General features: G+C 46.1%; 2 protein-coding genes across 3 annotated transcripts in view; both read right to left on the bottom strand.

Moving 5' to 3' along the window:
• LOC113586879 (zinc finger protein GLIS1-like) overlaps positions 1-14,983 on the bottom strand; it is a 42,482-nt gene extending 27,499 nt beyond the window's left edge. For both annotated transcript variants that reach the window (XM_035521909.1, XM_035521910.1), the window contains exon 1: positions 14,451-14,983. In XM_035521909.1, the coding sequence (XP_035377802.1) occupies positions 14,451-14,969 (519 nt within the window). In that variant the 5' untranslated portion in view covers positions 14,970-14,983. The remainder of the gene's footprint in view (positions 1-14,450) is intronic.
• A 165-nt stretch (positions 14,984-15,148) lies between these two features.
• LOC118240699 overlaps positions 15,149-15,182 on the bottom strand; it is a 33,515-nt gene continuing 33,481 nt past the window's right edge. Inside the window, exon 5 of the mRNA XM_035522218.1 lies at positions 15,149-15,170. Coding sequence (XP_035378111.1) covers positions 15,149-15,170 — 22 coding nt within the window. The remainder of the gene's footprint in view (positions 15,171-15,182) is intronic.

The raw sequence follows: 15,182 nt of genomic DNA, 5'->3' as shown, positions 1-15,182 counted from the left end.
GCAAACTAAACTAGTCAGGACAGAAACACATAACCCGGTACATGCGGTGTCCACAACACGGGATTTTATTTTAGATGCGACAGATAATCAGCACGAGGACGCAACAGTTACGCTCCACCTGCATCGCTTTGTTTGCACACTTTATCCTGCCATGGCCTCCAAACAGCCGCGTAACATTTATTGGACGAACGCAGTGTGCAAAATAAGCAGGGGGGGGGGGGGGGTTGTAGCGCGAGACTGCGCGTTATAAAGTTCTTCTGCTTTGATATTTCTGAAAACACTTTAGCGCGCTCATCATGTGCTCATCCAGGTGTGACCGCACACGGATCACACGGATGACCGCAGGGAGGGCTCGTGAAGGTGAGACGTTTGCAGCGGCCTCGTTCTCCGTCGGGCCTCGTGATGGTGCGTGTACAGGGCTGTCTCTCTCGCGGGAAGAGGATTAAAACGCCACATTGCAGACGAGCGCTCGGAAACTGACGCACCTCACGAATACCTCGCGCGAAGCATCTAAAATGTCATTTGGGTGGACGACATGTAAGGCGGCGCGTGGTGGAGTGACGGCGGCACGGGAGCAGAAAAAAAATGGCTCAACAGAACAGAGATCCTTTAAACTCTCGCGAACTGTAGATCTCTGTTGAGAAATGAGTCAGGAAAACGTCTCAGCTCTGATCCAGACACCTGGGCTCAGGGGTCTTTCACTCACTGCTCTTGTTGTAAAGTTGAAACTCAGTACACATTTTTGCACGAGCTGAAGTTGTATCCTATTCCTGTTTCTGGGACAAAACTCCCACGTATTTGACATTAGCCTACGTTGCGAAACTAGCCAACGAGAGGTTTACGTTAACTGCACCATTAAACATGTGGCGGGTGTAAATTAAAACGGATTATTACTGGTATTTCGTTGCGTAAAAGGCGAAGTGTGTTCAGCTTTTTAACAAGCACCGTCATTCGTTCCGCGCGAGCTTGACGAGCGCGCTGTAATGCTTCGTGACATCCAAATGGTTCAGAACTCTTGGAACATCGAGCGCAGTCTCTCCTCCTGGTTATAACACTTCCCCGCGATCGCATAAATGGTTCTAAAGTGATTCTGGTTCCCGTTGGTGAATGAGAGATGTGGGGCGGTTTCCTGCGGAAAAAGCTCCGGGATAACGGCTACCTGCAAAACCCCCAAACCGCCGACACGTCGGTGCGCAGTGCTGGAGGAAACATGTGATTTCAATCTGCCGCTTTCCCACAACGCCCCAAAGCGAAGAGCAGAGAAACACAAACGGATGAAATTATATCCATATGATTCGAGACAGCTAAGGAGAGACAGGTTTCTCATGCGCTTCGTCACGGCACCAAATGAAACACAGCTTCGCTAAAACATTCCCATTACAGGTTACACATATCGGTTCCACATCCAAACCGCCACGCAGTTTAGCAGCCAGTACAAACGGCGGAGTTCATTCGAATTAAAGAGCCGATGTTGAGATTTCCACATTCACTTTCTTTTTTTTTCTCCTTGTCTTTTCTTTTTTTTAAGTTGGCCTGAGATGAATTCATACATTGTTTCTTCTTATGGATTTATTCATGTTTTTATTTCCTCATCTCGTTTCCAATTTCAAAACAGTTGATTTATACGTGATGTGATGTGTACACAAACGTTCGGCATGCGAATGTTGTCCAGATGGCACTGCGCGCGCTGTCGGTAAATTGGCGGCGGAGGGAGTCATGTAAGTGACTAACGGAATTGCTCCGAACAGCCCGGTGCTGGTCTCAAGCGAGCTCGGCCAAGACGGGCCAGAAACCTGCATGAACGGGGTCGCAACGGGAGGCAACCCATGATGTCTAAATGGGGCGTCTCCAACCGCGGTTATTCTCTCGAAAGCAGACATTTGGACGGAAACGGAACAGCGGCATGAGCACGGTTCTGACCCGGCTGTCAGGGCAGCCCGACTCGTTCTTCTGCTTGCACGTGAGCATCTCGAACGGGGAGCGTGCAGGGGGGATTGTGACGCGTTATGGGAGTACTTAACCTAGCGCCATTCAGGGGCTCCCTGTTAAAATTGTTACCAGGTAAGAGAGTCATCACCATAAAAACTACACACGTTTCCTTCTACTCCACAACTGATGACGGTTGATAGGTGGTGTCGCTAGAAAAAAAAAGAAGAAGAAGAAGAAGAAGAAAAAAACCGTTTGGGGTAGCAGTGCGACAGTGAATTCACAACACGGGCCTTAATCGGAACAACCAATCATCGCATTTTTTCCTTCGTGACTGTGACGTATGACTGTATCACTGAACAAAACCATCAAGGTTAATGACACGAAACACTCGTGGACACTCAATCCGTCAGTAAAGCGGGAAATGATCAGTGTGACGTAAAATATCACTTTGTAAACGTAGTAGTCTGTAATTCCTCGACTGGGTCTGCAATAGGTTATTCAAGTGCAAGACGGTGTTGTTTGCCTTGTTTTCAGAGTCAAACACGTGAATATGGAGGTCTCCGAACTTTACACTGCATAGAAAAAAAAAAGACAGTGTCACACAGGTAAAACACACAAGTGTACACTTCTTAACATCATACACACGCACACACTGTTTGGTTCTTCGTCGAGGCTTAACGGTGCTATGAAGGATCTGGTTCCACTGGGTCTGAGGGTGAAGTTCTGATGTTGTTGACAGACAGCGCAGGGAATCCATCACTCCCCTAACCAGTCTCTCATTCCAGCTAGTCTAAGTATTTCTAATGGCTAATTAGACTGAAATACACAAGGGCCTGGGCCTCAGCAAGGAGGATACCACTATAACATTAATTATCCACCACACTCAGGCAACATGAGCCGTGACAGAAAAGAGAAAGCCCCATGAGAATACTAAACATGAGCAAAGGGGGTGGGGCATAGAGGGGGCGGGGCTCTGTGGGCAACTGCCAAAGTCTTTCTGAACTCTATCCTTCCTGTCCTCTCACACCTGCTTAAGTTCCATTAGCACAGAACAATGTCTTTCATACACACACACACACACACACACACACACACAAACTGTCCTTTATCACACACAGGAACACGTCCCTTTTATTTGCAAAGTCATATTTATAGATCAATCAGTAATCATACATCGTATTGTAGCGATGTTCACAGGAATCTCCCTGGGACTAGACCTGGTACTGGACTATTAACTGTAAAAAGGTTCACTTTAATATTTGTTGCACAAAAAAGAGACATAGGGGGAGAGAAATGTGTGTGTGTGTGTATGTGTGTGTGTGTGTGTGTGTGTGAGAGTGAGAGAGAGAGAGAGAGAGAGAGGGAGGGAGAAAGGGAGAGAAAGCATTGACACAACTACTCTCAAACCTTGTCTAGTTTCTTCTATACATCTAACCTGCCAGCTAAAGACTGAATCTCACAGTCCCAGACTGCTGAATCATCTCACAGTTCCAGACTGGACCCGCCAGCTGGACTCAATGGCACGGTGGCACACCCGCACGACCCGAGGAGACGTGTGAGCAACACACCTACAGAAAAACCAGCATGGCACCTTCTGTAGACACTGAAACCCAGCAGACACGCAGATCTATGAGAGGTGACAGTCTGACTTCAAACCGACGTACACTGCCGTGCTATCGCTCTGTCTACCTGTAATAAGACCAACTCTGGTAATAAGCACTACACATAGGACAGCAAACATTCACCGTATGGATGGCGTCTTCTTATTGTGTTTATAAACCCCCTCAAAAAAGAAAAGACCTTACATCACCCTTAGCACATTGTACAGTGTTTGTTCGCTGCGCTAAAAAAAACTACACATAAAACAAAGATGTTCTTATTTTTTCTGTGGTAGCCAGTTAACCAGAAAGAAGTCGGCCTTTCTTTCCTGCATGTGTAGCTTATGGTCCTTTCCTGGTTGCTGGGCCAATCAGACGGCATAAATCCTCTGAAGAGAGGATTCATCCTCGATAGTGAGGTTTGGCAGTGTTCACAGAGGCCTGTGCACAGATGCAACGTACTTCTCTCCGCTCTCGTTCAAAAACCTCAGTCAAAAAGCCACCGGGAAAAAAAACAACGCATGGATAACGAGACCCTACTGTCGGATGATATTCCGCAGTAAACGGTTTCATATTTGTGGGGTATTTCACTTGAAATTTCTCATCGCAGTCTTATTTGCTTTAGTGGTAACGTGAGTCCGAGGCTGGCACTCAACCACGGAGGACGCAACGGCAGCACAAACGCTCGCCGCATTACGAAAGTGACTTTTCCCCACTCCCAGTATCCCTCTTCCATTCGCAGGTTATATTACGCATGACCCAATACCATTTTTGGCCACTTTACTTCTACATTTTTGCGTATTTCACATTTGGACAGAATGACACGAAGGCTGAAGAATGTGTTCGCCTAACAGGCAGACTGGCGAGAACACCATCAAGCCTTCATGCAACCACAAGAAAAAAGATGATTGTGTTGTGGCAGTCATGTCAGTTCTAACAGAAAATCTAACACAATTAATTAAATCGAACAAAATCTAATGAGTTATGAAGCTTTGCTGATGTCTAGTTTTTTATTCCTGCAAAGTCTGAACATTAAGACTCTAAACATGGTTGTATATGACAGCGTGGTGTGGAAAGTGGTGGGGATGTCTGAATGTGAACTGTAGACTTTTAAAATGTTTTTAAACAAAATTCTCTTATTCATGGATGCTGAAAATAACATTCTACATTCTATATGGATTTTGGAAGAATGCTGGCAAGGTTCCTGGAATGCTAAAGGAAAGGTTATAAAGAGAAGATAATGAAAAGTTTGGGTTTGAATGTTGTTAAGAAATGTTACAGGGGAATTAATTAGGAATGCTGTTTGTAGTTGTATTAGGAATGTCTTAGGGAATTTCATTAGGTATGTTATAGGGAATTTCATTCGGAATGCTGTTTGTAGTTGTATTAGGAATGTTATATGGAAATTAATTAGGAATGCTGTTTGTAGTGGTATTAGGAATGTCTTAATGAATTTCATTAGGAATGCTGTTTGTAGTGGTATTAGGAATGTCTTAATGAATTTCATTAGGAATGCTGTTTGTAGTGGTATTAGGAATGTCTTAGAGGATTTCATTAAGACTGCTGTTCGTTGTGTCCCTGACAAGATGGAGCTTTTAAGCACAAAATCCCTTGCTGTTCAGATTATAAGCATTGTGACAGTTTGTCAACTGTGCTTTTCTACCCTCAGTGCTGGAAGGGACATGACATCTCAACAGCGCACACACAGACGCACGCACGCACACACACGCACGCGCAGACGCACACGCGCACGCACAGACGCACAGACACACGCACGCACAGACACGCACGCACAGACGCGCACACGCACGCAGACGCACACACACGCACGCACAGATGCACGCACGCACGCACAGTCGCACACACGCACGCACAGACGCACGCACACACACACAGACGCACGCACACGCACGCACACACACGCACGCACACACGCACGCACATACACGCACACGCACACACACATGACTGTGTTTAGGCCAGGCAGGCAGCATTTCATGTGAGAATAGTTCTGCCGGGTGAGATCTAATTGCCTGGGTGGATTTCAGCTGTGAGTCAGCTCTAAGGTTTGGCCCAGAACTCCACACATGACACACGGCTTGAGTTGGATCTCTGTGAGTCTCCTCTCCAGACACCCAACACACTGACCCCTTACTGATACATCCCCACCCACATGCACACACCCAACACATTGACCCCTTACTGATACACCCCCACGCATACACACACCCAACACACTGACCCCTTACTGATACACCCCCACGCACACACACACCCAACACACCGTACCCTTACTGATACACCCACCCACACACACACCCAACACACCGTACCCTTACTGATACACCCCCACGCACACACACACCCAACACACCGTCCCCTTAGTGATATACCCCCATGCGCACACACCCAACACACTATACCCTTACTGATACACTCCAATAATCTCATTACGCCCCTGCACACACACACACGTGCACACACACCCAACACACTGTACCCTTACTGATTCACCCCATAATCTTATAATTACTCCCCACGCATGTACACACATGCACAAGCACACACACACACACACACAAATAGCCATTTTTCTATAGTCAACACACACAATAGCTTTATCCCACACACTATACTAACAAAAGCTGCTGCATATTGATTAAAATTGATTTGACAAAACAATGAATATTCTTAAAAAGAAAGCAGTCACACAAACATAATTAGTTTTAGACTCCAGCTGAGTCCAGCTAACACTCCAGACAAGATGGCCAGTAAGACTCGGACGAGCCCGTCATGACCCTCACGTGCACAGACGGCCCACGCACTCTGGGCTTCGGGACATCGTCCTGAGCTCCAGGCTCAGGCGCATACAAAAACCACTTGTTATGTGTTTTTATTAGCAGGGAGAGCTTGGGCAGCATTGACCTCGCCCATGGCATCGTGCGTGTGTGAACGGCTCAGTCGCAAGTGCAGGTGCTTGCACTCACAGCACGGTCTGTTTGCTCTCACAGGTGGTGCCATGTTTACAGAAAGGTGTTCAGACTTTAGTGATTATTTACCAAAGAAGCTCCCAGACAGATGCGCTGTGTAAACAAATGCTAAACAATGCAGAAGGCACACACTGTGGATAAAAATAAAAAAATGAGAGGAAACTCGTCTATGAGAGGGTTCATGTGAAAGGGCCATGTGTGAAAAATATTTATGAATAAATTACATTGGCGTTTTTAAAAAATAATATCGTTGAGACATATTACTCATTAAGAAATGACAAAGTGATGTTAGAGCATCATATGACATGTATAGGTTAGTGTCGTAGTTTTAAAAAAGGTCCTACCGTATCTGTGAAGGATAACACAAATAAAAACCATGCGTTATAACATCAGTGTAACATCAAACACATGGCAGCCCACACGTGTTTGGTGATAGTTCCAAAAGTTGCTCTTTCACGCAGACCGGCCAGTACTAGTGTGAGAAACACTGGCTTGGATCTTGGGCATTCTTAGCTGGCCAGAGGTCTCTGTCTCTGCTGGATAGATTAGGGTAAACTGGGGTCAACTGGAGTGCAGGGGTTTATCTACACACACGCTTCAGCTCCAGGAAGTGGGCAGATACTGAGTGGAAGCCTTGACAGAACAGGCTGACTGAACACTTTCACTTGTAAACATAGTAGGCACGGTCCCCTTACCGTATTGGTAAATTGATACAGCTCAGTCATGAGGTTAAACTGATTAGGATCTTGGAAATAGGACAGTTATGACGCAATGCAAGAGGAACACAGCCATCAGTCTGCATTAGTACGTTCATGTTCCAGCTTTCCACCATGATTAAATATAATGGAAATTACAGAAACCAAGATGACACATTCTAGAGCAAATGTAATTAGCATAAAGAACATATGGACCCAGAATGTACTGATACACAGAACATATGGACCCAGAATGTACTGATACACAGAATATATGGACCCAGAATGTACTGATACTTGGTTCTTCCTTTAACAGCCGTGAAGTGGCTCGATTTTGCTGTCCGGTCTCTAATCCTCAAAAATGCAACAGAGTCGAAAACCACCAGGAGAAAAAAAGGGTCATTACACTCTGAAAGAAGCCGAGGTTTGACAGCGATTAGACAGCTATTGAAGCTGACAAAGGACAAGTAGCCGAATGAGAGAAAAGATGAGGGGAGCGAGAGAAAGAGAGCGAGCGAGTCAAAGGCAGACTGGATTGCATTACAGTACAGATCAACTGGAAGCCTTTTTTCTGACTTCACAAGAAGTTGGCCTGGTCTGTTCGACAAGGCAAAAGCGGCACAAACCATTCCCAGGACAGCCTCGGCGGGGCCAAGACTCCGGCCTCCTGACAGTCCCGCAGATGTGCCTGCTGGGACCATCATCACACTCATATCTGGATCACACATGGGCCGTAGCACATGGCTACAGTGTCCCGTCGGGGCTGGCAGAAGATGAATACAGGGGAGTGAGGTTTGTCGTTTATTATATCAGAGAAGTTATTCAATTTGAATTTGATATGGAGACAACATCTAAACAGCAAATATTACGGGGTGTGATGTAACCAGGCCGTTAAAACTGTTCACTGAAGGAAAGCCTACTAATGACTTACAAAAGTAATGAAATGTGTCACGCATGTTCGGCGTTAAGATCACTGTCACGTTACGCTGTCTGAGTCCAAACAGTCCGGCTGATTAAAGCGGTACCGTGTGCAGCTCGGACAGGCAGGAGTGGACCGTACACTGCTGGTAACAGCACATCTGTCTGTCAAACACAGAACCCGACACCAACTGGCTCTATTGTTCAAGCTGGAAAACACCATTTGTTTTTGCTAACCCCTAAAAGTTCCAGACAGACGCAGAAGTGAAGAGTCTTTGAAGCGAGGAAACATTTACGAGCGCCAGTGTGCTTGTTTATGTTTGCTTTTTTAATCGCAAACAACGCAGTCAGATATAAAATCATCAGCTACTGCTTTGGCTGACAGTGAGACAGAAACGCTTCAGGTCCGTGTGAAAAACGTTGTCCACATTAAATTAAGGTAGCAAGCATACCTTATTAACAAATATACATTTACATTTATTATTGGTTGAAGTGTCCTTGGAATTGAGCGTGTGCCCTTGCATGGAGCTCAGAGGTAGTGTGTAAACATCTATTTCTGAGCTCAGGTAGCCAACGGGATCATGGTAACTGCAGGACAAAACGGAATGCCGAGGCTGCTTGGGCGCAAACGCATTACCATCCACCAGCCAAGACGTGGCCCAGACGGATCAGGTTTCGGCGCGCGATCGGGCGCAAACATCGCCTCATACCGCTGCTGCAGTGTTTTTAATTAGCTAATAGCGCGAGCCGTTTCATCTTGCGCGAGCTGTGTTGATTGCTCACCAAAGCCTCCCGTCAGCTCCAAACGCGGTGGATTTGGTCATGCAGGGCCCCGTGCATCTCAGTGTCTGCCGCCTGGGACTTCGGCACGAACGCGTCCAAAAATCAGTCTAATAAATCTTTATATATGTTTGCTGCTTTCACACTAACAGGAGGCGTAAAAGAGGAAATTACATCATCTATGCCTTCTCAACTAGGTTCCTTCATCCAATTTTCCTTCCATCAAAAAGACTACGCTCAAGACAGCTCTCAAAAACACCGTAGTTCATATATCGGCCCGAGGAGAAGCTCAACGCTTTTAGCTTTCATTTTAGGTTTAATCGAAAGAGTTGAGCCAACGTCAATTTTTAAAAAGTGTCAGTACTGCTGCAGACTATCCCTGATTTAATAAGGGTTTGAAATACCTCGTATAATTCTTTCTTTTGTTTTAAAGTGATGACAGATTGAATTCTCCTGAGTGCACACTCGAGCTCTTCCCAAAGACGGGAACCTCCGTGTGTTCTCTTTTCCCTGCCAGAGCCCTTCATCAACAGTGTGGTGACAGAGTCCTGAGACTCTCCCCACGGACATGACTCCGACATGTTCATGAGACCCCTCCCTCACGTGGGAATACATGAAGGAACGATGATGATGATGATCGTAGTGATGATGATGGGAGAAGGAGGCAACTGGGATAGCACTCCCCCATAACTGGCCCATTGCTCACTGTAAACTAAGGTCGCACACACAGAATGAAATTTACTAAAAGGTTACTAACACTTCCAGCAATTATGACATAATCTGCTATAGTGAGCACAGCACTGACTCAAATATCCAGATTCCTAATGAAAAACTGACACACTGCAGACGTCCGTTTCTGCTGACACTAAATCCACGGAGTTAAACTCATTACCCACAAGTCTTTGGAGTGTCTGTTGCTTTCTTCAAATTCTGGTTTTTGGTGGAGATCTCATCAGTACCATTTGGCTGTATGACTGGAATTTGCACCAAATTCCAGATGTGATTTCTAATGGGTGACATGGAAAACCGCCTCGTTAATGATGTCATGACCAGGTGGACTAAGCGTGGTCATGGTCGGGTTGCCAGGACACCAGTGCCCAACCATCCATGGCCCAGTTTCCTACAAATATACACGGTGCACAGAGAGTCTGAGCAGTTTGCGGACTGTTTCCAAAGTGAAACTCTCGTCACCATCTTGCTATGCTTCTGCAATGCGTTTGTGGGCAGCCGGAACAAGACTTGTGGATCCCAAAGGCATCTCTGAAAAGAAACCTCACCGATCACTTTAAGGGGTACGGCCGGAGAAAATCCCATCTTTACGCTGTCATGTGTATCCCCTTACGGAAAGATCAGTATAGCGTAACAGGCCTAATGATTTAAATATGTTTCAGTGCATTTTTGGCTCAAAATATCACACAAGCCCATCACCAAGCCTGTGCCGACACTGAAATATCTTCTGTGGATTACTCTGTGTGAATGTTTTTCTTCATATTTCTTTGGCATCTGAAATATGTATAAAATAATTTGGTGAAATACATTTACATTTGGCAGACACTCTTATCCAGAGCAAGTGTTTTGTCATTTACAGAATGAGTAAATGACGTTTATAACGCCCCTTACAATACGACCTTTAGAAAGTAGAGCGAGTGACTACGTAGCTGACAATAAAAGAAAAGAATGTATGAGGCTCAGAGAATCCTATAAATGGCCTTAAAAGTTCATGAACACCTAGTCATCTAAATATTCTCATACTTAAAGAAACACTAATGTATGGACAGGAGAGGTTTCTTTTTTAAGAAGACTGAAACAGAAACTCAGCAAAGGTGAGGAACCTCTGAATCAGTTAATCAGTCCTGATACAGTCACCCGAGAGTCAGAGTCTAAACACGTGAATCAGTCCTGATCTATTCAACCTAGATTCTGAGTCTAAACATGTGAATCAGTCCTGATCTATTCAACCTAGAGTCTGAGTCTAAACACGTGAATCAGTCCTGATCTATTCAACCTAGAGTCTGAGTCTAAACACGTGAATCAGGCCTGATACATTCACTCTAGATTCAGCATCTAAACACATGAATCAGTCCTGATACATTCACTCTAGAGTCAGAATCTAAACACATGAATCAGTCCTGATCTATTCACTCTAGAGTCAGAGTCTTTTTACAAGGTCACATAACAAAATTAAGACATTCAATAACAGGAACCCTCATTTCCTGTCAGGCCCTTGACATGCGCCTGCTCATCAAACATGCCTAATCATTAAACGTGCCCCCTCAGCAAATGTGCCGCCTCAGCAAATGTGCCCACTCGTCAAACTTGTAATAAGTAATATGAGTTGAACATTGCCAGCATTTTCAAAAGATAGCACTACTTTGATGAATATTTACACAAATTTCAGGTTCTGGAGACAGCAAATCCAGACTTGAGTTGACAAAGCGTCCACATACCAGAGTCTTGGGAAACACACAGGGTACCAAGCACTGGATATATTTTTAAAATTAATTCTATAAGGGGGGTAGGGAAGGAAATGTAATATCCTAAAACAACATTCACATTAGGAATGAAACACAACAGGATATTGCAGTGAGAGTATGTTGTTTCCTTTTAAGATGCCCCAGACTAGACCAGGACAGCCTCTGGCACAGGCTAATTGGAGAGAGCGAACCAGAGTGCTTTTTAGTGGCCCACAAAATGCCAAACTCAGTGTTTACATGTGGAGGATTATTTTTAAATACACTTCATATTAAAAAAAAAGAAAAAAAAAAGCGCTACATAGCCAGGTACAGACGGTGACAAAGCTCCAGATCAGAGGTCGACTGGTGTCCTGAATAATGACTTTTTCCTGCCAAGGCACCACATGAAACAAATGCAGTACAGCTGGGGGAGAGAGAGAGAGAGAGAGTGAGAGAGAGAGTGTGAGAGACAGAGAGTGAGAGAGAGAGAGAGAGAGAGAGAGCGAGTGTGAGAGAGCGAGTGTGAGAGCGAGGGAGAGAGAGAGCAAGCAAGAGAGAGAGAGAGATTGTTATGTTTGGACATAAAGGGATCACGCCTTGTGAATGTTGCATGGAATCTGCAGTTGGAATGAAAATAAAAGGATTTGACGGGTTTTCTGGGACATTTGGTTTTAAATCACAACGTCTCATCTGTTTCCTCTTCAAATAGCAGGAATTCCAGAACGTCTTTGTCTAGTGCACGAGACCAACAGACACATGACATGATCTTTACTTCTGGCCTGTGGAGAAACCAACGTTTGACTGAACATTTCACTAAATAAGGGCATAGCAGAACAGAGGGACCGGTCCATCCTCTCTCACTCACACACATACACTCACACACTCACACACACACACACACACACACACACACACACACAAAAACACACACTTGCATTTGATGGATCTAAAAGCATTGGTGAACCTAAGATGCAACTTGGTTATATGTTGGCCTGAATCATTTTGAGTAAAATTATTATGCTTGTTGGATCATGATCAACACAAAACTGATTGGCTTCAAATACCCAGGAACACGTGTCTTATACTCTTTAGCCTCAACGAATGAATGAATGAACGAATGAAGTTAAAACATAGGGTAGGGAACTAGAAGAAACACGGATGTCATCTCTGAGTATCTGGTGAGGATGCTCGCGACACACAATGAAAACTAATTAACTAAATAAAAATCGCTCCTGAAAAAAATATCCTGAAATATCAGCGGGCCAGCTGTGAAGGCCAAAGCGGTACTTATTAACAAAATGATATATTTTGCATCCCTAATACACACGCGCCCATCAGAACGGCTCGCTGTTCTCTCTCTCTCTCTCTCTCTCACTCTCGAGAGAGGCCGCGAGTACGGAGGCCAGTTTTCCGGTAACAGCGTGCAGCTATGCGCGTTACAATGCGCGAGCTTGTTTCGGTGCTCGCGTCTGGTCAGCGTCTCTCGTCATAAAAAGGCATTTGTTTGCCGTCCTGTCTTGTCACCGGGGCGATGAGTGATGTCAGAACCGCGTTTCAACAACGCGCTGGACCGAACACCGAGAGCAGAGGGAGCGCATGGGGTTTGGGATACACGCACTGCAATAACAGCAGAAATAAGTCGGGGCAAACACAGCGAATTATTTCCAGAGCTTTGCAGTTCGCTAAGCATTACAGAGAGCACGGTGGTGCCGGAGGAAGGGAATTTACACGGCGCAATCCCGTCTGCGTCTGCAGAGGACACCAACACGTCTCATCATCAACACTAACGGTACTTAATGTTAGATAATAGAAATGTCACCGTACATACGTGCTGTACATATCAGCTCGTAGCTCACTTCACCCACAGGCCTGGAACTGATCGTCTGGATAAGAAAAGGTGTTCTGGGATTTGGGGGTATGGGCCGCCTTTAAAACAATCAGTTATAACATTGCTGAAAACCATCACAGACAAAATTGGTGAATTAAAAGGCTTTTTGGAGCAACGTTCTTATGTGAAACACTATACAGCTGACAAGAAATTAAACATTCCGCGAATTGAGCAAGAGGGAACTTTCACTGCTGTTCTGTTCTACGGTTCCTTTTTAACAGACTACTACATTTTCCAAGTGTTTAGTTTGGACAGAGAGCGAGTTCCCCTAATACTTGAGGGACCGCTAAACATGTAAAACTCCTATTTAAAAGCATCACGTGCAGGCATTGTTTGGTTATGTTAAACAGATGTGTCGGCCGGTCGAGATCTCAATCATCCCCTCCTTGAAAACAAAAAATGGGGTCTTATGAAAAGAAACATGGCTTCACCCTACACAAATTGTGGACTAATTGTGCATTGAACCGACAGGTCTATGGTGGCTTTACCACGCTGCTTCGAGAACACAGGGACAAGAGGTTTTGACATTGATTAGTGTGTTGACTTGTGAAATCTGAGAGTTTTACCTGGATGAATCGTGTTTCACCAGAATACTGCTTCTATAACTGGAAACTACAGGTCCAATTAAAAAGCCAAACACTTCAGTGGAAAAGCTTCAAGCTCAACGGCAAACTGCGGTGACATGGGATACAGACGTGAGGAAAGAGAAGGAAGATAGTTTTAGACAGTCCATCAAAACAGCACCGTAGGAACCCAAGCAGCTGAAAATGTTCAGGCTTGCCTTTATTCCCTGGTGTCTTTTGCTAATTGCCTTCGCAAAAAGTTTCAGAAAGTAGTTACAATACTTCAGAGTATAGAAACCCACTCCTCTATGGCGATTTGCATAATGAACATGCATATATCAAATAAACACTACACTAATCACCATAGTCAGTACTGTACATTGTACTTAATATTTTTGATCCTCAGAAAAAGAAACCTTTTAAATTTAAGGCCGACGCTACCAACTTCTGGATACTTTTATTTTGGATTTAGCTGTAAGGGTCCGGGTCACCTTGGAGTAATTTTATGTGTGCTAATAAAGACATGAGCAGTAGTCACCTTTCACTGGCCGGCCACTGTGACCGGCCTTAACTGGGGCGCGTGTGAGGCCAACGGACGGTGTGCTTGGCTAGGAGCGGAGCCCCTTGGCTACTCACCATGCATTTGTTGGGCTTTTCCCCCGAGTGCACCCTCATGTGGATCAGCAGCTTGTAGCGGGCATTGAAAGGCTTGTAGCGGCGGATACAGCCTGCCCAGAAGCACGTGAAATCCTCCCCCTTCCTCTGGTCAATGTGGACTTTTTCAATGTGCCTCACCAGCTCCTCCTGCTGTTCGTACGCGGCACTGCAGTCGATCCACCGGCAAACCTGCCTGTCGGTAAAAACCCCACCAGCGTCATCCCGCTCCGGGGTCTGGTGGCTGGCTAGGCCCGAGGCCGCGGGCGGGGGCGGTGGCGCGGCTGGACTGGAGTCCAGGTACTGGTGCAGGTGGTAGGGTGGGGGCATGGGGGCACGGCTGGAGGCGCAGTGCTCCCGCTGCTGCTGGCAGTGGCGAAACAGCCCATCCTCCGCAGGGGAGAAGTCGTCCATCGGCTCCTGTTTCAGGGCGGCCGACGCCCGCCGACGGCCGTCCGGCAGAGCTCCGGGGTGGGGGGGCAGACCGGGCCCCGCCTGCATGCAGCCGGGATCCTCGCACGGCTCCGCTGACGAGGAGGAGGAGGAGGAAGACGAGAGGGCGGGCAGATAGGCCGAGGGCGAGGGCGAGGGCCCGCGCGGGCTGAGGGCGGGCGGAGGCCTAAGAGGAGGGTGGGGGAAGGTGGCAGGGGTTGGTGGAGGAGGGAGCGCGCCCACGCCGTTCACGCAAGCCACCACGGACATCTGGGAGGAGCA

This window comes from Electrophorus electricus, chromosome 23 (genome assembly GCF_013358815.1).
Source record: "Electrophorus electricus isolate fEleEle1 chromosome 23, fEleEle1.pri, whole genome shotgun sequence".
NCBI lineage: Eukaryota > Metazoa > Chordata > Actinopteri > Gymnotiformes > Gymnotidae > Electrophorus > Electrophorus electricus.
The sequence above is the reverse complement of the archived record's forward strand: the minus strand, read 5'-3'. Positions and strand labels throughout refer to the sequence as shown.